The sequence below is a fragment of the Protopterus annectens genome, chromosome 4.part1 (assembly GCF_019279795.1).
Source record: "Protopterus annectens isolate FY-2018-M chromosome 4.part1, PAN1.0, whole genome shotgun sequence".
NCBI classification, from domain to species: Eukaryota; Metazoa; Chordata; order Ceratodontiformes; family Protopteridae; genus Protopterus; species Protopterus annectens.
The window spans coordinates 897,193,993-897,220,656 of NC_056734.1; the positions used below are offsets into that span (position 1 = coordinate 897,193,993).

The window sequence follows — 26,664 nt, forward strand, 5'->3', positions numbered from 1 at the left end:
AGGAATCTATATCTGCCAAATGGGGTACTGAAAGTGGTCAGTAATGAGGATTTGCCATCAAGCATCACTTGCCAAAATGAACATTTTGCATTTAAGACAGAAAAAACAGTGGCACTCGGTAATAGAGCTGCAACCTCTTCGCTGTACACATTGGATAACGTGCCTTTCTTGTGGGCTGCTACCACTGACGACACCTATTCAGTTGGTTCTGTAACTGGACAAATCACACCTTGCCGCATCATTTTATCCAACTAAACTTTGACTTTATCTTGCATAGCTACTGGAACTTTTGCTGCTGGTCAGACTACTGGACTGACCTCTGGGTCTAACTTCATAAAATGCACAACTGGAAGTTTGCCCAACTTGTCATTGAAGACATCGTCATATTCTGAGAAAATGGCTTCAGAAAAATTGGAACTAGGATATGCGCTTATATGATGAATTTCTTTGGTAAAAGAAAGCAGATTCCTCAAACTGTCTCTGAGACCCAATAATGACTGCACAGGTCTTTGAACTATGTAAAATAACAAGTTGTAACATTTCCTGGCTAAATAACATGAAAGTACTACTGAGTCTTCGGTTTGAACTTCTCACCTCCATAAGCAACAAGTTTCACACTACTTGCCACACCGAGCTGCTCATTAGTTCTCACCTTAGCAAATGTGTCTGCTGATATAACATTACACTTTGAACCAGTGTCTACTTTGAGCTCGGCTGATTTAGCATTGATCTGGACAGTACAAAACACTTTGTTCACTGCCAATACATTCACTGCGTCGACCCTTTCACAAATTACTGATACACCATCTACATAGAAAGTAGACTACTACAATTCTACTTGATCAGTTTGCTTTTTTGTGTGACCTCTCTTTGTAACTGTGTGTAGTTTACTTGATTTGTAAAACCTTTCAAAATGGTTTCATTTTTTACACTTGTAGCATTGCTGACCAAATGCTAAGCATTTTTCTCTTTTAGACTCATGATTTGCACCACAACTGCGACAGTTAACAGTAAAGTTAGATTTGGGTTTTGCTGACTCATGCTTGTACTGCACTAAGCAATTTGTCAATTCATCCTTCTACTGTACAGAGTGTGCTCCTTTCTTAGAACTTGCTGGAAAACTACGTGGTTTCCCTGGTGAAACAGCAGGGGCTGTGGGTGCCATGTGCTTAGGCCTGCTTCTGTTTGCCATGTGTTGCATGCTGTCTACATTTGCTCTGTAGCCTGCTGAAATCATGCTCTTGTTATTTGCAAGTGTACTTGTGTGCCTTTCTGTAACTTCATGGATTTGACAAATCTCAGTGGCTTTACTCAATGTTAAATCATTGTCACGAAGCAAAATCTTTCTCACAGCAGAACTATTAATACCACATACAAGCCTGTCCTTTATCAACTCATGTTTTAAGTCACCAAACTGACACGTGTTAGCCTTATTTCTCAGGTCAGTAATATAAGCTGCAAAAGTCTCCCCTGGTTTCTGATCTCTTGTGTAAAACAAATGCAAATCCAATGTAATATTTGTCTGGGGGTTGCACATTTCCCTGAGTTTGTGCTTCAAACACTCGGGGTCTTCCCTTGATTTAGCTTGTACAATAATATAATGATTTTCACCTTCTCTCTCATATACTACTGGCGCATAGGCAAATCAACCCTCTCTTTCAATGGCCTCCGACCCAGCTAGGTTTAGCAAAAGGAATGCCCCGGTGCATGCATCTTTGTCAGAATAAGCTGCTTGTATAAAAATATTGTACTCTTGCTCAAGTATTCTCCATTTCTCTGCAATATTCTCATCAAATACAAGTGGTGAGGGCTTTCAAAATCCATCTGCCATATTAACATATACCAGTGAAGGATTTTTATAAACATGCACAAATACACACATATACACATATGCCAGAATTTTATGCCAGTACTTGTAACTTTGTCCAATGGCACCAGGAGCGGCCTTAGGTCAACTGGTGCCCTAGGCAAAAGGGTTCCATGGCGCCCCCCCCATCACACCACCCAGTGCCACTATCCTGGTCTACCTACAGTAAATAAATACTGGAAAAGTGCCCCTGCTAGAGCAGCGTCCTAGGCGACCGCCTATTTGGCCTATGCCTAAGGCTGGCTATGAATGGCACTATGAGCCTCTGAATGACAGAATTTTGTGAAATAAGTTTCTTGGGCACTTTAATACTCTCAGAATTGTCTTATAGTAAAAGTAATTTATTATCATTTTAAGAAACATTTCAAATAACTGAACTGTGCAAATGAATTGGGTAGAAGAAGCTCATTGTAAGAAACATTCTGAAGTAGCTGCACTTTGAGAACAGACAGTACAGGACACACTGAAACTTCCCCAAAATGGCGGCACTTTGCTAAATAATTCTTTACAGTGCAAGAAACATTCTGTAATGGCGACACTTTGCGAACAGACACACACAGCACAAGAAACTTTTCAAAATGGCAGTATTTGACTGCACTTTATGAAATAGTTGCACTTTGCACACAATTAAACTTTTCGGAATACATGCAGAGTAATAAGCACACATTGTAAGCACTTTTACACACTTTGAGATACTTCGAATAACTCTAGTTATACCCTTGATACAATACAAAGTTGTGGTTATGCCAAAACACAGCACTTTACCAAAAAAACATGCAGTTGCCTTGCTTTATTTATGCTTAATGTACCTCTTTTCTTCTACCCTTGTTATATTTGTTTTGCTCATTTAATCTCTTTTCAGGCCCATTGTACTTTTCTTGTGCATGTTTTACTCTAAACACATTCATTTCACTTTAGACATACTCGTTTTGCTTTAAACATGCCGGTTTTGCTTTAAACATGCTTGTTTCATCAAATATCTTAATCTTAAACATTTTCCTTAATTAATAACCATTTTGTGCCTCTCGGTTGTTTAATAATGCAGTTTGTGCCCTTGTAATGTTTCATTTTATCTCTTTTATAAAGTAAACTGTTTGTGGAAGTTTTCATTACCTTTGGTTCTTTTCTGGCTCTTTTTTGTCCTTGTTTTTCTTAGTTTACCTTCACTGTTATCTCTGCACCTTGTGGCTCCAAATATCAGTCTCTGCAATCCTGGTTCTGATACCATGTTGCTCATATTGTCTTAATATAATAGATGAGTCTTTGTGGGTTCTGTTCAAGCAGCTTTACTATGTACAAACGCATTATGGTTATAGCTATTAACTTTAACTTGGGTAACTTATATACAAACTAACTACATTCATTCTCACATGCTTACTCTCTGGCTGCACTTTCAAAATGGCACTAGGTGCAACACGTGCCTGTTATTTATATATGTACGTTCATCAGTTGCTATGCTTCTTAAAGACAGATCACACACTGTGCTCTACAAAACCTATTTCCCCTTTCACTTTGCATATTTTTAAACACACTTAACCAATATTTTATAACTATCCTTGGTGTCAAGTGGCAGTGCTGTACAGTGTTTGAATCCTTTTTAGTGCCTTTATGGCATGCTACAAAGAGTATCTTTGGTGGCTAGTGTTTCCTTCTCCCAAACCTTTTTTTTTTTGCTGCAAAATGTGATTTTTTTTATATAAAGTGTATTTAAGTCTTGATACATACAATATCCCCTGACCCATGCCTTGTGCAGGTGCCATTTTGACACAATGTCAAGGAAATTCTCCTTGGTGTCCTCTGCCCCCCCAACACTAACTGCTGTTAAAGCACAATGTCTAGAGAGCTCGCCCAGAATCCAGTGTCCCCCCCAATCCAATGTGGTATTAAGGCATACTCTCAAGAGAGTTCTCCCTGGGAACTAGTGTTCTCCTCACCCTAAGTGCTGTTAAAGCAGTTCTTCCTAGTGTTTGGTGTGTACAGCCAGGTCTACTTTGTTTCTTTGAATCTCATTTCACTGAATTTCATTTCATCCTTATCACTTCTCTGAAAACTCAAATTACTGAAAACTCATTTCACTGAATCTCATTTCACTGGACTGCAGTTAGTATATAAGGCACTGTGTAGAGTGCTGTAAGGCAAGTAAAAGGTATATGCCATTTTCTCCACTGTAGTGCTATCCTGGAGTTAATATATATAGTTAGGAGTGTGTGTGTGTGGGGCCTAGCCCCCCACTTAGTTTAAGTAAATATTATCTTCTGGAGAGAGTTAGTCATTGGTGTTGTAATTATGCATGTCTATTGTTTAAAATGTATTGTTTTGATGGTTTTGGTAAAATAGAATATAAAACAAACATGTTTGTGGGCTACGCATTCCACACTCCCCAACTATATATACTAACTCCAGTTCAGTGAAATGAGTTTTCAGTAATTTGTGTTTTCAGCGATGTGGTCAGGGAGAAATGAAATTCAGTGAAATGAGATTCAACAAAACAAAGTAGACCCATACCCCCAACCCTGAGCAGAATTAAGTTTGCCCTGGTTGCTTGTCCCCCCCTATGGCCACCACTACTAAGTGCTGTTAAAGCACAACATCAAAGTATTATCTCTGGTGACTAGTGTTCTCCCCCGACTGTTGCAAGATTTGCTTGTTAGACTGGGGGTGCAGTCATGACATCCCCCTCATCCACACACACTCATAAACTTACACACATGCACACCTAGTTACCCTCCATGGTCACAGCCCTCCTTTAGTTCCCAGGCAGACACACACACACACACACACACACACACACACACACACACACACACACACACACACACACACACACACATACACACACTAATACACATACTCACACATGCAGCCACAGGCAGGCATGTGCACACCCCCCCCCGACACTACCTCTCTACTACACTCATAGGTTCATAGATTCATAGGTTGGTACTAGGCTATCAGCCCTAGGGCCTATGCAAGTCTAGCCATAACAATTCCCTGGCTATCTCTTCCCACAATATTTACTTCCCTGGACCCCTGTCTAGCAGGGCAACTGACATGATCCACTTACTGCTACCATGGTAGCTGAACACATGTTTTTGACCATGTTCATTAACATGAGCGGTCAGGAGCAGCCATGTGTGTTGCATAGATGCCTTACTTCAGGCAGTTCTGAGGAAGAGCACATGGTTAATTAGCATATGCCTATACCCTGGAATACATCACACAAATTTAGCATGCCACACAGACAGCCGACTATGGTGCTGCACGTCTTCATGTTGCAGTACTGCGGTAGGGCTGTCTCTGAATCTGAAATGGTTAACACAAGGTGTATACATTGTGACATCTTGCGATAACCTTTCTGAATCAGGCCTGTTACATTCATCCTAAGTGATTGGAATGTGAAGTTGGAAGTCAAACCACAAATGGAATAACCTGTGGATTTGGTCTTGGAGTATGAAATAAAGTGGAATTTTGACTGCAAAGATTCTGCCAAGATCACTCGATGGTCATGCCAAACACTCTTTAAACAGCCTAAGAAGTAGCTTTATACATGGCTATCACCCGACAGTCTGTGCTAAAAACAAGACATGCAGCACTGTAAATAATGATAAATTGTAATATGTGTATCATTTTCCTTGCTGAACACTATGCAATATGCCTTAATAGCAATCACCATGACACAATGCTCTGACTTCTGTACTGTGTAACATTGCTGTTTTTTGCTCATTATCTGACTCCATCTGTGATTTTATATGATATTGCAAGGAACTTGTGCTCTGCATTTTATACCACCTCTGCTTTACAACATGTTTGCACTATTACTATACTTAGTCTAGTGTATGCACTAGGTCTTTGTTTACTGTGCACCTCTGCACTCAGTCTTCAATGGACTAGCCCACTTTCCTGGTTAACAAAGCCTTAAACAAATAGAAAATGGTGGTTTTATTTAGCTATGCATTAGAAAGCAAGCATGAATGAAACTCATACAGCTCTAGAACTGGACAAAATATCTGAATTAATGTTTACATTACAGTTTTATGCAATGCATGCTATTTTTCTTCTCATCCTTGCAGACTCCTGCAGTTTATTACCAGTGCTGTCACTTTAGCATTGACAAATGCATACTATCCCTGGGATTCACTAATGCCTACACTAAGCGTACACCATTCTGAGTGAGCAGACAACACAGCCATAACTCACACCTTCTTCCTCCTAATTTTAGTTTTCCTACTATTTTTCTTTCAGCTTTACATACTGAGGGGATTAATATACATTACCACAAAGTCTAGACTACATGTACATTTAGTGTAATCTTTCTGAGTGACTAGAAATACAAAACATGTGGTAGGGATGTCTTTGAATACAGATCATCTACACTTAGTGTAGATGTTACTGAATCAGCCAATATTTCGCTTCAGATATTTATATTAATACAGATAACAATCTACTTAACAAGGTGATAGCCACTGACACCTAGAGTACATTCTTTGATTAAGATTTCTTAACTTAAGGAACAATTATGTATGGCAATGACTGTAATGCAAAAGACTGGGCTGATCTTTGTCCAGATGCCCAGCAGGGTACATGTTCTTGCCAACAACAAATGTGTTAAACCCTTTGCATATTGTAGGTGTGATAATATTAGAAAATCATGTAGTTTACTACAGCCAACTGCACAAAATGTTTATCAGTTCTCCAGTACTAATATTTCTTTTTAATTTTTTATAAATGCTAAAGACTTAAACCTCGGCACAAGTATGAATAGGACATGCTGGAGGGATAGATTCATAACCCAGAGGCTTCCCATGCTTTGGAACAGGATCCCAGTTCGTATTAGGCAGAGCCCCTCACTGACTCTCTTCAAGAGAAATCTTGATGAGTGGATGGGAGATCGTAAGTTTACCCCAGGGGTCACATCTGTGTCACTGTTAGACAGGGGCACAGTAAACTAATTCTATTATATAAGGGGACCTTCATTGTGTCACTACTAGACAGAGGCACAGTATTCTAGATTTATTCTGTACATTTTTGTACCATTTCATGGGGTGGCAAAAGCCACATCACTATGGCTAGGCTTACAAATGCCCCAGGGCAGATAGCCTAGTACTATACTATGAAACTATGAAACTATATAAATCCACCTGTCCATGCAACAATTTTTCTTATGTTTTGCAGTTTTTCTTAGGTGCTCACTTGTTCCCCATTGAGGGGACACACACTTGCAAGAGGCTGTAATCTATGCAGGCATTAAAAGTTTTTGCTTTAGACCCTACATAGCCTCATCTGGCTAACATGAGCACCAGCCTAACTGCAGGAACCTAAAATGTTCTTCCTGTGTGTCTCTAGTGCTTCAATACACACACTAATGAGAGCTATAATCTCTGGTGTGGTACTACACTTCTTTGTCCCTGGCCTGGCCATTTTGGTACCTTCAGTTTTTTTAGTGGTGATTGGCTGACCTAAACTACTATTCCCTCTTCCCAGGAGAGGCAAGCCAGCATTGGTCACACACTGACATACTTCTACACTCAGTTCTTCAGGCACCCAAATTTGCCTGGGTCATAGTTAGAGCTGTGTCCCTGTATGTCACAGTGCCAGGATACCCTTGATGTTTCAGTATGCAAAAATTATTAACACAAGTCTTATAGCTCCCAGTCTTCAGTTTTCCAATATGGAACAATATGTCTCAAAGTCTAGAGAATGTAAGAAAAACATATAATGGTTGTTAACAATTTTAGCAAGCATGCCTTCCCACCACCACACACACACTCTGGAACATACCTGCTCAGGGATTACAAGATTCCCCCTTCCATCCAGTCTTGAAAATCACTGATTTCCCCATCTTTCTACATAAAATTTTCTCTTTTCTGCTAGGTGGACTTGCAGCCTACAAAAATTATTTTTCAGTGCACACATTATATAACACTGCCACTAGGCCTGCAAGATTATCTCTTTTACTCAGTCATGAAAGTCAATGGTTTCCCCATCTTTCTGAATAAAATTCTCACTGTTCTGCTAGGTGGATTTGCAGCCTGCTAAAAGTATTTTTCAGTGCAGACATTTTATAAACCTTCCACTAAGTGAGCTGCTAAAACAGTCTATCAGTGAATGTGCAGCCAGTGCCACTGCTAAAAAATGGCACTTCATATGTTAATGTACTTAAGGCTTGTTAAAGGTATTTTGCTTTAATCCATACATATGGACTTCTTGTCCATGAGCAGCTTGTCTTGGCTTTAATGTATGGTTTTCTCACCCATGAGCAACTTTTATAACTTTCTCTACTCATCTGTCCTGTTAAGTTTTTCACATTATTTTAGCAAAACCACTCACAGTGCTGTTTAACCCTTCCTTTGCCTCCTTCTTACTGATTGTTTTTCTTGGGCTAATATCTCCATCTGTGAGGGGTTCTAACCTGCTCCATTCATCCTTGCTATGCTTGGGCTCACTATGCTCTCCTACCCAACTCCGAATTCCCACACTCCCCCTCCTTATTTAAATTTATACTGAACATATCTTCTCTCCTTCCTGATTCCTATCCAGTCCCTGCTGCTACATCATTATCCAATAGCATTCATCTAAACTCTTTGTCCCTTACCCTTCCTGTCATTATATTTACAGAAAACATAATACCCATAAACCTTTTATTATAATTATCATCCACTTAATCATCCTCCTAGTACTTCCTTTAATTCACAGTTTCACCCTACCGCAGAGCAAAGCAAATTAACCCAGACTATATATGTATGTGTGTGTGTGTGTGTGTGTGTGTGTGTGTGTGTGTGTGTGTGTGTGTGTGTGTGTATATATATATATATATATATATATATATATATATATATATATATATGTGTGTGTGTGTGTGTGTGTATCTAAGAAAATGTTTCAATCTGGCTCTCTATCTGGACTTATCACCCTCAGAAACTGCTACCAAATGTAACACTTTCTTCATCAACATCACAGCCATTCTTACCTCAAGCTCTACCCAGCCATTTCATCTACCTCAAAACTCTACTAGTCTTGACATCCATGTCTTCAGTCTCCAACCTGTCTCCACATCATATGTTAAACAATTACTAAAGAAACTTAAACCTGCTCTCCTTCAGCTGATGATCTCCCTGCTGAGTATCTTATGCTCTCTGCAGAATCCATAGCATGCCCACTGTAAGTTCTCATCAACAGATCTATTCAAGACTCCCAAGTCCCTACCCTGTGGGAGAAATTCTCCTCAATAATGGATACAACTCCTCTGAAATCTCTAACTTTCAGCCGATTCCCATCTTGTTCCCCCTTTCTAAGATCACAGAAAAACATATTCATGAGCAACTCCTTCAGTACCTCTTGCAAAATGATCTCCTAATCCCAGCACAGCATGGTTTCTGACCAGGCGATAGCACCCCTACTGCTCTCCTCAACTTTTTTGACAACACTAATAATGCTAGAGACCAAGGAAAGTTTAGAAAGTTTCTCTCTCCTGTGCTTCTAGATCTCTCAAAAAACGTTGGCACAGAGTCAGATGAGAAACTTCGGATGCAAATGTTTTCTCTGGGCCTTTCCAAACCAACTCTTCTATGGTTCTCGAACTACCAATCTGAAATATATCAATCTGTCAAATGGCACTAATCTCTCTCTCTCTCTCTCCTTTTCTCCTAGTTGAGATGTGTTCCTCAAGACACAATTTTTTTAGTCCACTGCCCTTTAGCACTTTCATCAATAACCTATATACCACCTCTAGACAAACTTGCCTTATTCAGTTTATAGATGAATCAACTCTCATCTGCTCATATGATAGTCCACTACAACTATAATCCCTAACACAAGATGCCTTTTACTCAGTTGAACTATGACTACATCAAAACCAATTTTTACTTAATCCCAGAAAGAGCTAAACTATTACTGTTTTTTTTCCAAAGTCGCATGCCAATGCTAAAAGTAAGTTCCACATTACCCCATTAAACAATACATCTATTGAAGCAGTTACCCATACTAAATTGCTTGGAGTCAAATACATGAGAAAGTTTGATCTTCACTTACAAAACTGTATAAAAATAACTCATCAAAAGCTAGGTTTACTATATAGAGCAAATAAACTCCTTACTCCTTCCTGCAGAATCACCCTAGATAACATTTATCTTTTATCCTCTCTTCTCTGTGCTATTTTGACTACCATACAGATCTCTCTTAAATCACAACTGGAGCAATGTTATAATAAGATAACTAAATTTGCAAGTAACCCGCCACATAAAGCTCATCATTGCTCTGTATTACATGCGCTCAATTGGTTATAACCCCCACATCAACATGCCCATACCCAACTTCTTCTAACCTATAAAATACTACATAACCCCTCTACCCACCTTTCTGTTTGTTCAGTACTTCATCTCTATCTCCCAAATCATCTTCTGTGCTCTCAAGACAAAAACATACTTAAAGTATATAAAACAAAAAAAAAGTATGATGCAAAGTTTATACTCACACTGCATATCCAAACCATGGAACTCTATTCCAAATTCAGTTAGGACTATATCTAGCCTCCATTTATTTAAGTCCTCTCTCAATTTCTCACTAACCAATGACTATGCCCATGCATCTCATCTGTATGATCTACATTAACAAATACTTTACATTCTTACTAACATAACTGCTCATCATAGTATCTGTCTGTACTTTTCAACACCTGCCCTCTCTCCACTCTTAGGCTGGACTTGTAAGTTTTTATGCTTTTACTTTTATTTCCTAGCATAGTAGACTATACTCTAATACTTTTGTATATACTGACTGTCATAAACCAAGTGTCACTTGTTTTTTTATTTCTTGTTTTATTCCTCTGGCCTGCTTACCAGTATTTTTTGCAGTTTTGTTGTTGGGTGTACTGGGTGAAGCTTTTTTTGGTCATTATACTGATTGCCATATTTAATCACCATTTTTTTATTTATTTTTATTTTTATATCACTGGTGCCTCCTCATGCTTCATTGTATCCTGTGTATTCCACTATCAAACTGCATTTATATATGCTTTTTTAATTACATTTGTACCACTGTTTTATTTGATGTTATTTAATTCTATGGACCTTTTCTCCCAGGGACTTCACTGAAAATGGGTATTTACTACCCATCTAGACTTTCCTGATAAACAAATAATAAATAAATGAATGAATAAATAAATAAATAAATAACAACCAGTCAGCACAAGGCATGGTTTGTTATCTTTTCCTTCTTGCAATTTGTTTTGCAATATGCTTTATTGATGAAGCAATATGATTCATTATTATTTACCCTGGATCTTTGCTTCAAATCTAAACACTCAGTGTGTGACAACCCATAGACCCTTTTTATTTATGAAGTACAAAAAAAGTATTGTTTTCAAAATACGTTACAGGTGACACATATGTATTGTTATGACAAACAATGCTAGATGAAAAAATGTTAATTACCTTTTTGGTACCATAGATGGTCTCTAACAATTTTTCCTGGGCATTTTCAAATCGCTGATCAAGGCTGGAAGCAGTCTTCTGAATCAGATTCCACATCATGTAATTATTGAGAATACTGTAAAAAATAAATATTGATACTCTTTCTTAATAACAATAATGACTGAGCCTCTACTGCATTATTCTGGCAAATTTGTTATGGAAGAGATGAAGGTTGCTAATGTTTCTATTCTTGCAAGCATTTCAGCAACTTAACTTCCTAATGTCTGCATATAAACCTTAGATCTGACAACCTTTCCTACTTCATTTGATTTAAATCCTAAGCTGCATGAAAATCAAACCTCAAAGAGGCCTCTGACATTACTAGAAGCTCACTGAGTTTCCAAACTGTAAAGCAGGTCTGATATCTATTATCTGAACACTATAGGCCACATTCAGAAAGTGAATGGAAGAACTTGATAATGCCTTCCACCAAGTTCCTCTGTCTCTAATCAAGTAAGTGGTCTTCAAAAAAGGTCTCTGCACTCAGTACTCATAATTCATTAACTGGCCAGCACTGTGTGAAATGCTGAGGCATTAGAAATAGTCACTCCCTTGACAGTGAGGTGTTTTCCACAACAATGTGACTACAAGTCAATATCATACCCAAGGACACAGTTGTGTGTGCTATGCTGAGATATAAGATAAAGTCAAAATACACAAAAAAAGTGCAGAAACTAGTAGATACACAAACGAAACGGAACTAGACCAGCATGTCTTTTATTACAATGATCTGGTACCTTGACAATTTGCCTTCATGGATCACAATTAATTTCAAATGAATTGTGATCCATGAAGGCGAATTGCCGAGGTACCAGATCATTGTAATAAAAGACATGCTGGTCTAGTTCCGTTTCGTTTGTGTATCTATAAGATAAAGTCAACCCTTTGGTGAGCAGTTTTCCACAACAGCTTGATTTTTATCAATATTATGCTGAGGACACAGTTACAGGAAGAGCTGGGGGTGTGGCCATCTTTTACAATATTTGCATACACTGTATAAAATGAACACACAAGCATTAAATGTAAATGTGCATGTAAACTGAAGCAGCAATGAGGTTCTATTTTCTGTACACGTAATATTTGTCCCTAACTGATGTGCAACTAATGTGCTTGTTCTTGGAAACTGAATCTTTTGATCAGTATAATAGCAGTAATCTCCTAGAATGGCTGTGTCTCACCTTATTTGTGTTCTGCCATTTTTCAGCACATTAGCTCTGAATCCTGGCATTCATAAAGAATATCCCAGTAAGCAATCACTCTTTAATTAATCCTTACTGACTTCACCTGTCTTTCCATTGATTAGAGCACCTACATTTTCAAAGATGGGTACGCTCAGTGATTCTGAGAATCGGTAAACAAAAATGCACTAGATCAACTTGTCCTCAAAATGACCAGGGAAGCAAACATTCACAAACTTTGCCTTTGTCTACTCCGCAACTCCCACGGCCAGTCTTTTCATGTGAAGCCTAAACATAATCTGGTTTCCTTTACCTTTAAAATATCCATCCTTTAGTTACAAAACAGCTTTCTTTAAAAATTCTAAAAATGCCATCCTCATATAACTGTACAATGAAATCTCTAAATTTACCTATTTCAACTACAGAGTTGACTCCAATTATGCAGTCATTTATGCAAATGATTTGTATGCCCATTTAGATAATTACATTAACCAAGCATTCCTTTTCAAAATTAACTACTGTGGTAAATTCACAAATAAACCATCTTGGTGGTCTACAGATTTAAACAAATTATATAACAGAACCAGTAAACTCCTTAACTGCCATCAAAATAGTGTTAAGAACTTCACTAAGAGACTGAAAGCAACTATAAAGACCAGTAAAGCATCACTTACATTAAAAATAGTGATGGAAGAAAAGGATAATTAGAATGCTTTCTTCAACTACTTCAGAAAACAAAGAAATAATGCAATTCTTCTCTGAGCTTCTCCATAGTGGAGCCTTCCGCTAAAACTCAGAAGACACTACAGACATACTAGCTAGAGCATGTGCAGCAAATTTCCCACCTGGGACTACCATCCACTCTAAAACCATCTCCAAGTCACTAACCCCCCTGCTATCACTATGAAACATGTTTTTTAAACACCCTCAAAGATCAAGAACACTTCCACCATGTGTCCAAGCAAGATACCAGGTTGTCTAATAAATAGTGTTAAACACATTTATTGATCTGTTCCTCCTCATGCTGTCTAACCCAGCCTTGCCTCAAGTTATGTCCCTGAATCTTGGTGCACTTCCACAGTAATGTCCCTCCATAAGTTTGGCCTCAACACAGACTCTACGAACTACATACTTATTGGCCTTCTGAAACTTGTCTGTAATATCATGGAGCACATCACTACGCATCACATAAATCATGACACCAATAACCTGACTAAGCTAGACCCACTATAATTCAGCTTTGCAAAGGGCATGTCCAGCCTGTTGAATCATGTCATCATTATTGAGGTCACACAAGTGGTTGACAGTGATTGCTCCATCCATGCTGCCTACCTTGATCTAGCCAAGGTGTCGGATACACTTATTGCATGATACAGTTGTTTATAAGTTGCTGTCCTTAAACATAAGTCCCTGTATGGTGAGATGAACAGACAGCTAGCATAAGGATAGAATACACAGTGTCTGAGTGGGCGACACCTCCTTATGTCTTCAACTGCTTCCACAAGGAAATGTCTTGCAAACTACAACACCAAATCTATATAAAACAGAGTGATACCTTTAATTAGTTTAAGGAAAATCTTGATGATTGCATTGACAAATGTAAATTTAATGCAAGCTTGACTTTGCTCCCCTCCTTGAACTAGGAGGTTTCCTATGAAGTAGGGACTGGCAAGATTATTATGGTGCCTAGACTCACTCTGTAAACTTTGTGTGTCCACTGAAAAGGGGTTTTTGGTTAAACCCAGTCAGACATACCCAGTAAGCAAAATAAAAATCAATAAATAAAAGAAATGGTCGGGCATAAAAAAAAATAGTGTTGTGATATCTAATTCCTGCTGACTTAAACATATGCCTGCCAAGTTTATGAAGGGTGGACCTTTGTAGGGCCAGACAACATACAAGACTGCCTACTGGCCAGCCTGAAATATGACTAGTCTGAACCCTTACAGAAAGTATTTAATATGAGCCTCAAAATATGCTTCAAGACAGATGAATACAGGACAACAGCAGTCATGTCCTTGTGCAATGTTGGGGCTGAAACAGACTCTGGTAATTAAAGACCCATAAACCTGACCAGTATCATCTGTAAAGCTATGGAAAGGATTATTATGAAATTAATACACACAGATATAGGTAGAGCCAGATCATGGCCAAGTGGGTCTCTAGGAAGGTAAGGGACCAGCCCCCCCTCAGCCATTTCATAGGTTCATAGGTTGGTACTAAGCTATTGGCCCTACAGCCTATACAAGCCTAGACATAAAAATTCCCTGGATATTTCTTCCCACAATATTTACTTCCCTGGACCCCTGTCTAGCAGGGTGACTGACATTATCCCCGGGGTGAATTTCCTGTCTCTCATTCAATCGTCAAGGTTCCTTTTGAAGAGGGCCAAGGAGGCGCTCTGCTTGACATGTATGGGCAGTCTATTCCAGAGTATGGGGAGTCTCTGGGTCAGGAAGGTTTAGATCCCTGGAGCATGTGGCTCTGAGGGATTGGGATTTCTTTAAGTGGAGCATGTGCAACAGCTCAGGGTTTGACATGGCCTTGTATGTTAAGCACAGATCGCGCCTGAGTAGACGATATGCCACAGAATATAGCTGGAGTTTTTTTAGACAGTCAGCATAGGGCATCTGCTTTAGGCCTGTGATTCTTTTAGTGAGCTATTTCTGCGGCCTTTCCAGCTGTTGTAGATGTCTTGTGTGGTACATATCAAATGGGGCGTTGTATTCTATAACAGGTCTAATGAGGGATGAGTACAGTGGGACAATGACCTCTTTTTTTCTGGATGAAAAGCACTTAGTGATGAGATGTGCCACATAGAAGGATTTCCTGACTGCTGCGGTGATGTGGTTATCGAAGGTGAGACCACTGTCCACCTGTGTCCCCAAGTCTCTCATCACACTTTCGGTGTTTAGTGTACTGTGACCTATGTGGTAATTCATGGATACATGGTTTTTCCAAAAGGGGATAACTCTACATTTCTTGGCATTAAGCTTGAGCCCATGGCTCTGGCACCAAGCATCTGTTTCTGTAAGGCCCTTTTGTAGAATATCCACATCATTTGGGGATTATAATGGCCCCCAGTTTGCAGTCATTTTCAAACTTTCTTAGCTAGAGTCCCTTAATGTTGGCCTGTACTTCAGAGACGTAGATGCCAAACAAGAGTGGCCCCAGGACTGAACCCTGAGGTACTCCACTTGTCACTTGTCTGGAGCTGGATTTGGAGTCGGCTACTTTTACAGTCTGGGTTCTGTCAGTAAGCCAGTTGGCAACCCATCGAGTGACGTAAGGATTTATGCCCAGCTAAGTAAGTTTACCTATGATTGCAGAGTGGGGGATGGTGCTGAAGGCCTTGGCAAAGTCCAGATAGGCTGTGTGGATCGCCTTACCCTCATCCACAGCTCTGGAGACTGATTCGAAGAAGTCAATCAGGTTCTGGAGACAAGATCAGTCCTTCATGAACCCAAAGTGGGTGGGGTCCAGTGTTTGAAGGTTACCAGTGTTTTTGTTTATAAGTTCCATGATAATGTGTTTCATGCCCTTTCAGATCAGGCTCGTCAGACTGATGGGACGGTAGTTCCCAGGATCCAAGGTGGATCCCCCCTTGTGGAGTGGGATAACTGTAGCTGTGCGCCACTCAGTGGGCACGAATCCTGAGGTGAGGCTATGATTAAACATGACACTTAAGTGAGGTGCCAGTTCATTTTGTAGTTCATGTAGTACACAGCCCGGGATGTCATCTGGTCCCATGGATGCTGTATTCTTAGCTTTGGAGAGTACAGTTTCTACCTGTGTGGCTGTGATTACCAGAATTTGGCAATCTTTTGGTACTGAGATGGGCCCTTTAGGGGGTGAAAGGGTGGTGAATTTGGCACTAAATTGATCCGCCAGGATTTGGCAATATCCTTGGGATCAGTATATTTAATGCCATTCTGTTGTAGCTCAGAGTATATCTGAGCATTGCCATTTAGATTCTTGACATAACTATAGAATGCCTTGTGATTGTCTTTGGAATCTTTGGCAATTTTATTGTCGTAATTAGCTTTGGAGGATTTTATGAGGGATCTCAGCTTCTTACTGAGGCTGGTAAGGGAGTTTTTTACATCCTAGGATTTTTGTCTTTTCTGCAACAGTTTCTTTCTTCTGTTGTATAGTTTGTTTATGGCAGGGGACCACCAGATTGGCTTCCTTTTTTGGAGGAGAGCATCTTGGTTCTATTTGGGATGGCATGATTCATGCACAAATGGATGTGCTCGTACAGTGCCTTAGTGTAGGATTCAGCAGTCGAACTTTCAGCTCCCATCTGCATGGGTGTCATGAAGTTTGTCAGCATTAAGTTGGCTTTGGAGAAGTTTTTTATGGAGGTTTCCTTACTGGGGGGGTGGGGGTGAGATGTGGATGTCAAGGGTGATTTGCTTATGGTCAGATCTGACCAATGAGGGGATGACCACTGGTGTGGAGCATCTATCTCCCATGTTGGTAATGACCAGGTCAGGATATTGGAGCCCCTGGTGGGACAATGGATTAGTTGATCCAGGGCATTGGAATTTATGAATTCTAAGAACCATTGGGAAAAGGTGTTGGTACCCAAGTAGTTTTCCCAGTTAATGGCAGGATAGTTGAAATCACCCAGTATTAGGGTGTTTGGTTGTATCTTAATATTTTCCAGTATGTTTAGAAAGGTGTACTGAGAATCTTGGGGCATGGTGGGGGATCTGTAGCAAGCTGCAATTTGGATTGCAGTCTTACCTAGTGTTAGTTGCACTTGGAGAATTTCAGATGCATTATGTTGGGCAACTAGCCTGGAGGTGTGAATATCCTTGGTGAATATGGACACTCCTCCATCTTTAGTGTTTCGGTCTTGGTTTGGTGGCAGAAAAGTGTGGTAAGAGTTGTAGCCTGGTATTGCAGGGGTTCTCTGGAGCCTTGAACCAGGTCTCAGCTACTGCACAGATATCTATGTTCTCCATTTTTAGGAGTGCCTCGAGAGAGTGCGTTTTGAGGTTTAGACTTCTAGCACTGAGGAGCATTACCTTCAGATTTTGCATGCTTGTATCTGTTATGGTGGTGGTTTTGTCCTTTGAAGTTTGCCTAAAAAAGGCACTATAGGAATGGCAAGAGCTTTAGCCAGTAACCTGAATCCCAGAGGTGACAGGTGCAGACCATCTCTGGCAAAGCATCGTGGTTTGTCGATCATGTCATCCCAGGCAGACAGATACTGGATCCCCTTTGAATGACACCAGAAGCTTAGCCAATTAATTAAGTCAATCATTTTGTCCTTATACTGTAGTATCATTCTGGGCGAAGGCAGGATGCTACTCAGGGCTAGGGTCATACCTGCCTGGGCCACATGATCCAAGGGCTCTTCCATGTCTCTTTTCAAGTAGTCCAGGGAGGTACGTCTCAAGTCATTCACTCCGACATGGACAATGACAGAGTCATATTTGTACTTGTTGTGGCATGACCTGAGTGCATGCATTATATGATGGATCCTGGCACCCGACAGGCAGCTGACTGCAATTTTCTCCTTGTTCAGCCTGGTGAGTGGGACATCAGTGTGCCTGGCTATAGAGTCACCTATGACCAGGTTGCCAGATGTCCCTATTTGAGCGGGATTGGCCCGGGATCAGCAGCCTGATCCCGAGTTCCGCACTGCCAGTTTAAATCCTGGCAAAGCAGCCTCCATTTTTTTTGATTGTCCCATATACCCACATATGGACCAATCAAAAACCGCTAAACATGGAGTTACTTGTGTTTAATGTGGAACATCAGGCAGTTCTGTATTAAACACAAGTAGCTCCGTTTTGCAATTTTTTTGACTGGATCGTCTACCGGCATACAGGCCAATCAAAAATCAATAAACTCCTTTTTTTTTGGTCTTCACTTAGCATGAAAGACCTTTTTTTTGTCTCTACCTGGCCAGTCGGAAATCTGGCAACCCTGCCTATGACTAAAGTATTGGGTACATTGTCTTGCCTTAGGGGCTGTTGTTGGGTGGCATACTGGTGTTGTGAGCTTTGTGTCACTTTGACTGTGACTGGTATTTGTTTGCGTTTCAACTTCAAAGTTCCTTGTTGCTTGGGCAGGTTAATGTTAAGGGCCTCCGCATATGTGGGTTTAGTGTTGCTATGTGTGGGTGTTGATGGTGTGGGTTTTGAAGGGTTATGTGTTGCTAGAGGTGTAGTGCAGGTGTTAATCTTCTCCTCTTGACTGTCTAATACAATCTTGGCTGGAGAGTGCTTTGCTTCCAGTTTGGCTATGTAAGTGCATCTCTCGTAGGTTGTAGTGTTGGGTAGTAGGAGGAAGGGTTGTCTGTGTACATGAGGCAGTTGCTGCATTGCCCCAGTATGCCCAGATTCACCAGGTGGACAGGAGAAATCACTGGAAGCTGACCCTTGGACATACCTGTTTAGGTGCTGTTTTCCCTTACCTTTGCAAGGTACTTTGCAATTATAGGCTGCTTAGTGCCTACAATTAATTTCTCCTTATTGACAAGAAGAGCTGAGTGCTTGTATCAGTTTAAGGCTTTTTACTGCTTTCCACCAGGTTCTAGAGCAAGTGCTAGTCACAGGGGTTCAGATTTTAGTGCTACTACTGAGAAACCAGCTAGTTCTAAGGGAAAATTTGAAGAGCAGACTTTCTGGCACCTGGAATAGTTTAACCGTAGCCCTGCTGTGCTGCACGATGTGAAAAATGTGCAAACACGCACGTTTTTAAGTCAGAAAGTTGAAAGGGATAGAAATCAGCCCAAAATGGCTAAAATTACAAATTATTATTATTATTTATTTATTTATTGACATTTGTTAGCCGGGTTTGTCCAACTGAGCTTGTGGCCCATTTTCAGAAGAGACCCGAGGAGAAAAGCTCCAGCAGTACATTTTTAAACAAGTACAATTTTAAATAATATTGATATAATAGTAGTTATAGCAAAACGATTCACATATGTTGGGATACATGCATAAAGTTAAAGTTGCATTAAAAAGAAGCTTAGTAACATAATTTTACATTGATATAGTTCAATACGTCAACAATAAAAATGTTTTGTTTGTATAAAATTATGCAAATGCATAGTAGACACATTGGAGAGAGAGGTATAATGAGGTACTAAGTATGGTCCTTTTGAGGGTACATAAAGGGAAGGAAATCTAGGTGGAATCATGGTAAGGGCAGGTCCTGGAATTGAGAAAATAAGCTTTTAGTTCATTTTTAAAGTGTGAGGTGTGGGAGACTGAACGTAAGTCAAGGGGAAGTTTGTTCCAAGCATGGGCAAGGGAGCGTTTGTAGAGTAGTTTGCCTACTGACCTTTTTGGGTGGTAGACATCAAGTAATTGTTGGTTAGAAGTATGGAGGGTCCAGGACGGGATATAGATGGAGACTAAGGAAGATAGAGATGGACAGAAGGAGGGTTTATAAAGAATAGAGTGTAGCATATGAAATTGATACGATAGCAGAAATTGGGAAAGTTCAAGCCATTGAAGAGAGTTTAAAGAAATGCAATGGTGTGAGTTGTATGGGGAGTTAGTAATGAATCTGGCTATTTTATGGTAAGTCTGTTGGAGTTTCTTTAGAGTGGAGGCCTGGATATTGGTAAGAACTGGGGCGGTATATAAGAGGGAGGCGAGGAGGAATGCCTGGCCCAGGGTAAGTTTAGATTCAGGGGTTAGGAATTTTTTTATTCCGCTATAACAGACCTAGCTTCTGTTTTTTTTTTTTTTTTTTTTTTTTTATACACTGAAGTATGTGTAGGTTGAACTGTAGTTCGTCATTGATAATGACCCCTAGGAGTTTTGTGTGGGTTTCAGGTTGGATAGTTGCATTGTTAGAAGATGTAATAAAAAAGGAGGTTTTGTGATGAGAAAGACAACAGGGAAGGAAAAGTAGGAGTTTGGTATTTTTGGGATTTAGGATCAATAGGTTGTGAGACAGCCATTGTTCAGTGGATAGTAGGGCTTGTTGGGTCAGGGAGTGTATTTCAGGAATGTTATTTGAGATAGATATAAGTGCACTTTTATTTCAAATTTCTTAACATAAGCACCAATGGCTAAAAAAGAAATAGCGTCATATTGAAAAAAGACTTAGCATGAGCTACTGTAAACCTCTCTTACCTGAAAACTCACATTCATTAAAAATGCATCTGGCCAGTAGTGGATAAGTGTATCTTGGGCCCTGGGCTGTTCTCAAACCATCAGCACCAGGCAGGTACTGCCTTTTAAAATAACTGCAGTACAGATTGTGGCAATTGATACCAGCATTTAGCCCCCTTTCTGTGTCTCTATGCAGCTACCAGAAAAGGTTGTGAATTGAAATAACCCTTTAGTAGGAAGGGAACGGAGTATCGAAAGGGCATGGAATACGAGGGTGCAAAGACAATATCAAGGTCCCAACAGGAGAAGTAGTTTAGAAAGCTTGAATATGGACACTATAGCAAGGTAGACAACATAATATTTAGAAGAAAAATAATTATTTTGGTAGCTGCTTTTAAATGCTTGCAACTGGCCAGGGTTGAATGATTATTGATTGATCAGTTATATTTTTAACCATAAAGCTTTAACCAGACAAACCACCTTTAATTATTGTTTCCATTTGGGCATGTTTACATGTCAATAATCTGAATGAGAATTTATATTTTTAATAATTTTATTTTTACTCTTTTGGTTGTGTTATTTTTAATATATATGTTTTAATGTATATTTTTAATATGTGTATTTATTCAGTGCATTTTAAAGCGTTGTCACCTCACAGCAAGACGTTGTCCCGTTCCATTCTCAGCTAGAGCGTCTACTGTGGAGACATGCGTGAATGGGCGTACCTTTGTTGAAGGTTGTGCGTTAGGGCTGGCAACTCAGCACATAAAAATCAACTGCCAATTATTAGCGGAGTTCTGCTGTGGCGACCCCTAACCAGGAAAAGCCAAAAGACACAACAACAACATTCAGTGCATTTTAAAACGTTTAGTGAATGAATAATCTCAAACTTTTAGATTACCGTTTTTATACACTTTAGCACTTTTACAGCACTTTGGCACTTTAAGAAATGTAAATGGGAGGGTTTAATGACATCATCATTAGATCAGATGATCATTTTGGGCATTATTTAAAAACCTGCCTTCTGTTTTTTTAAACTTATCTGAAGAACTTCATTACTGTCACATGAATGAAAATGCTCATTTGTGGATAAAAGTTTTTACAAGAACCTTACAGCTCATCCTTCTAGCAGCTAATGTAGTTTATGTTGTACATGTTTGGTTTTTGCCTCTGCTGACTTTGATTGTTTCACAGTCAGCCTATAGTGACAGCATTTAAAGTATGTGTGAAAAAAAAGTATAAATTATTTAATAATGCCTAGCATGTTAAATATTATAATATTTCCAATGATGAGTTTTGGCACTGAAACATCTACAAAGTAATGACAAAATTATAATAAAGCAAGCTGATAAGGGGGGAGCTATACTGATTATAGACAGAGAAGACTATAATGCTAACATGTTGCAATTGTTATCTGACACTAATACATTTCATGTTGTAGATTATGTTTATGTAAAAAAACTTATTTATAAATGTAAGTCCTATTTATATGATTTTCAAATTACTAATTCCATTGCTTTGGATGATTACATGTTTATGGATGTCACCAGTCCAGTTATTCCAGTTATCTATGGACTACCAAAAATTCATAAGAATCTAGTCTCTCCTCCAACCACACCTATAGTTTCTGGTGCTGGCTGGGTGACACAGTTATGTCTATCTTTTTAGAAAATGCACTTAATCCCACTCTTAAATATATTAAAAGTTATATTAAGGTACTAGAGATTTTGTCTCAGAATTATATTCTTGGCAAGCAAATCTAAAAGAACATCTGCAACAGATAGATTTTGATAATTAAATCTTTGTTACTTTAGATGTTGTTGTTGTGTCTTTCGGCTTTTCCGGGTTAGGGGTCGCCACAGTGGAACTCTGGTCCGCTAATGATTGGCAGCAGATTTTTATGTGTCGAGTTGCCAGCTCTGACGCACAACCTTCAACGAAGGTATGTCCATTCACGCATGTCTCCACACAGAAGACACTCTAGCTGAGAAACGAACCGGACAGCGTCTTACTGTGAGGCAACAACGCTACTGCAGCACCACCACCGCAGTATCTTTGTTACTTTCATCCCTAATGACTTTGGGATTTAAGTCGTTAGGCAACATCTTTGCAAGTATACATCTAAATCAAGTAATGTAATAGAATCTCTTTGTTTATTGTTAGATTTAGTGCTTTGCAACAATGTATTTATGTTTAATGAACAGTGTTACCATCAAATTGAAGGAGTTGCGATGGGTACGTCAACAGCTAATACCTATGTTAACATATCTCTTTCTATATAGGAAGAAAATTTTATTTTTAGGTTCATCGATTCATAGGTAGGTACTAAGCTATTAGCCCTAGGGCATAATTAAGCCTAGCCAAAAAATTTATGCTATCACCTCCCTCCCAAGTGGTTCAGTTACCTGCGCCCCTGTCGATCAGGGCCACAGAAGTGATTACCGGGGTGAATTTCCTGTTTCCCATCCACTCATCAAGATTCCTCTTGAAGAGCGCCAGTGAGGAGCTCTGCCTCACATATATGGTGACCTTATTCCAGAGAAATTTTTGATTCTGAGGGTACATATTTTCTAATATTAGGTTTTTAAAAATGTTTTGTTGATGATATGTTTTGTTAGAGTATGGTAATTTAGATATATTATATGAGTTTTTTTTTAATTTTCTGAACTCCACTACTACTTTCTTAAGTGTTAAACCTGTATTTTCTAAAAATAGTATTGATTTTCTGACAGTGTAGGATCCTCAAAATATGAAAACATTCCTACCTTGGGGCTAGGCCAGGCCCAAGGGGAGGATGTCCCCTCTGTTGTAGAAGGAAGTAGCAGTCCACAAAAATCACAGAAACTGATAGGCCAATGAAGAACCATAAAGATGATAGAGTGTACTACTGAGGATAAGAAAGAAATTATGTAGTGTTACTATTATGCAAAAAGCACAGAATTTACAGACACAAGATATACAAAAATATTAAGAAAGAAATCAGAGGAAAGAAAAATACTTTAAAAGGAAAAACTGTCAGAAGCTTCCAGTGAAAATTTGCATTCATTAATACAACAGCTTTTTGAAAAACAGTATATAGATCAAGAAACTTTGATCTAGTTGGAAAAAGAAGCATCTGAGGAAGTGCAAAAATGTAAACAACAAAACCTAAATATTTTTGAAAAGTATAAAAAGGAAATATAGACATGGGAAAGAAAGAGAGATGTGATATGGTGCAATATGTATACAAAGGAAAAAGCCAAATTAATCAATATAAAGAAGGCAACCCCAAAGATATTCAAAGAGAAATACAGGCAAAGGCATTTAGATATGGAAAATTTCACAATAAAAAAATAATATCATAAAGATGGGACATAGAAAAGAAGATTAGTAAAGTATATGTTAAAAAAATAGAAGTTGAAGTTATGGAGTGCCTGCAAAGTGAAGGATTTAATGTAGATCTAACACAGACTACATCACAGCATGATGGAGTGAGTCCACAAAGTATGGAGAAGCAGGAAGATCAGGAGGCATCTGAAAAAAAAATATGGACATGAGAAAGAAAAAGAGATTTAATGTGGTGTAATATTTATGCAAAGGAGAAAGCAAAACTAACCAGTACAAAAAGAGCAGCACCAAACATATTTGAAGAGAAATACAGGAAAAGGAATCCGGATATGGAAAACTTTACAATACAAAAAAAATAAGAAGACAAAGAGGAAAAGTAGAAAAGGAGATTAATAATGGAGAAGATAAAGAAATACAAACTGAGGTTATGGAGTAGCTGCAAAGTGAAGGATTCAGTGCAAAAATCTAATGCAAAAAGCGCCACAACAGGATAGATGAATGGATATCCAAATTAAGAGGAAACCAGTGGAACAGGAAGCAATTAGTCAGGTGCCATACCAAGATACTTTGGAGTCTTCCACACGAAACCAGTATACATGCTCACTTGAATTGAAACTAGACAGCAAGGGAAGGAACAGGAAACTGTGGTAACTCTGACGCAGTCAATATTGAGGAGTGATAGGCCAGTGAGTTCCCATATGACAGAACAACGGATAGCACAGGATGAAATTGAAGAGAAGGTGCCACAGGAAGATGCTACAGAACTTTCAATAGAATGTTCGCAGGAAATTGAAAAAAAAGGGATGTGCCCTCAGTTTGGAAAAAAAATGAGCTAAGAGAAGAGTTATTTGAGTTAATAAGCCAAAATAAGGTAATAAAGTAGGAAGAAACACAATTACGGTAAAAGCAGATGAATAAAGTACAATTTTTATAACAACAGAAAACTAGCAAACTGATTTAAACAAATTACCCAATTAACCAGCAAAACAACTCAAAACTGAGCCCTGTTCCAGCAGTCTTCAATCAGACAAGTTCTAACCGCACACTCCTGCCACTAGAGTGCAGAGGAACCTTCTCCAGAAAAGATGGCCTGGCTTAGTGCTCAAGTTATACAAACAAAGCTAGATTCAGCAGGCCTGAATCTAGTCTATGCTATAGCAGTCAAGGTGCACCAATATCAGAAAAACAGTTCAAATAAGCAGGCACAGTAAGCCTTTGGCCAGAAATTCCCAGCTCAGAAGGGCAGAAACTAGCCTCTTCCCCCACAAGAGTGAAGACCACAAACCTTCTTAATGTAAAATAATTGGCCTGGAGCCCAAGTGTTTAAACCAGAACTAATGCACTTTTAGAATAACAGACACTGAGCCTTCAATCAGCAATTCCCAACTTAGAAGGATGTAAGCTACCTGTCCTGCCACAACAGTGCAGACCACAAACCTTAATTTAAAACAAATGGTCTAAAGTCCAAGTGCTTTAACCAAAAGACAGAATAACAGTTACAATTACTACCAAGCAGTAATAAATGCAGCAGAATAAACACAACTGAGTACTTTTAAAAAACAGACAAATTCAAAATAAGGTAATAAAGTAGGAAGAAACACAAATACAGTAAAAGCAGGTAAAGTGCAAATTTGTATTTTTTTTGGTTGTTTTTTTTATATAACAATGGAAAACAAGCAAACTGATTTAAACAAATTATCCAATTAACCAGTAAAACAAGTCAAAACTGAGCCCTGTTCCAGCAGTCTTCAATCAGACAAGTTCTAACCGCACACTCCTGCCACTAGAGTGCAGAGGAACCTTCTCCAGAAAAGATGGCCTGGATTCGTGCTCAAGTTATACAAACAAAGCTAGATTCAGCAATCCTGAATCTAGTCTATGCTATAGCAGACAAGGTGCACCAATATCAGAAAAACAGTTCAAATAAGCAGGCACAGTAAGCCTTTGGCCAGAAATTCCCAGCTCAGAAGGGCAGAAACTAGCCTCTTCTCCCACAAGAGTGAAGACCACAAACCTTCTTAATGTAAAATAATTGGCCTGGAGCCCAAGTGTTTAAACCAGAACTAATACACTTTTTGAATAACAGACACTGAGCCTTCAATCAGCAATTCCCAACTTAGAAGGATGTAAGCTACCTGTCCTGCCACAACAGTGCAGACCACAAACCTTAATTTAAAACACATGTTCTAAAGCCCAAGTGCTTTAACCAAAAAGACAGAATAACAGTTACAATTACTACCAAGCAGTAATAAATGCAGCAGAATAAACACAACTGAGTACTTTTAAAAACAGACAAATGCAAAATAAGGTAATAAAGTAGGAAGAAACACAAATACAGTAAAAGCAGGTAAAGTGCAAATTTGTATTTTTTTTATATAACAATGGAAAACAAGCAAACTGATTTAAACAAATTATCCAATTAACCAGTAAAAAAACTCAGAACTGAGCCCTGTTTCAGCAGTCTTCAATCAGATAAGTTCAGGGCCTATGTGGGTATGCCTACTCAGATGTTCTCTCTGTATTAGACAGGATGAGCTAATGAGACTAGACTAGGATAGAGCTGGGATAGGGCTGAACAGATGGGAATGGTAGGAGTGTCTGAAATCAAAATATGACCTCACTGTGCTCGGTTGAGTGAGCAAATGAGATGGGCCCAGGAGGAGTGTTCAAACACAAATTTACAGGAGGGACAGTCAATTCCAAAGCCACCAAGATTAATATCAAAACAAGAACAGAGAGAG

At 39.1% G+C, this 26,664-nt stretch overlaps 1 protein-coding gene across 1 annotated transcript in view; it reads right to left on the minus strand.

Annotated features, from left to right (window-relative positions):
- The window catches only part of ECE2 (endothelin converting enzyme 2), a 1,144,316-nt gene that overhangs the window by 236,333 nt on the left and 881,319 nt on the right, over positions 1-26,664 (minus strand). The window contains exon 11 of the mRNA XM_044070640.1: positions 11,296-11,410. Coding sequence (XP_043926575.1) covers positions 11,296-11,410 — 115 coding nt within the window. The remainder of the gene's footprint in view (positions 1-11,295; positions 11,411-26,664) is intronic.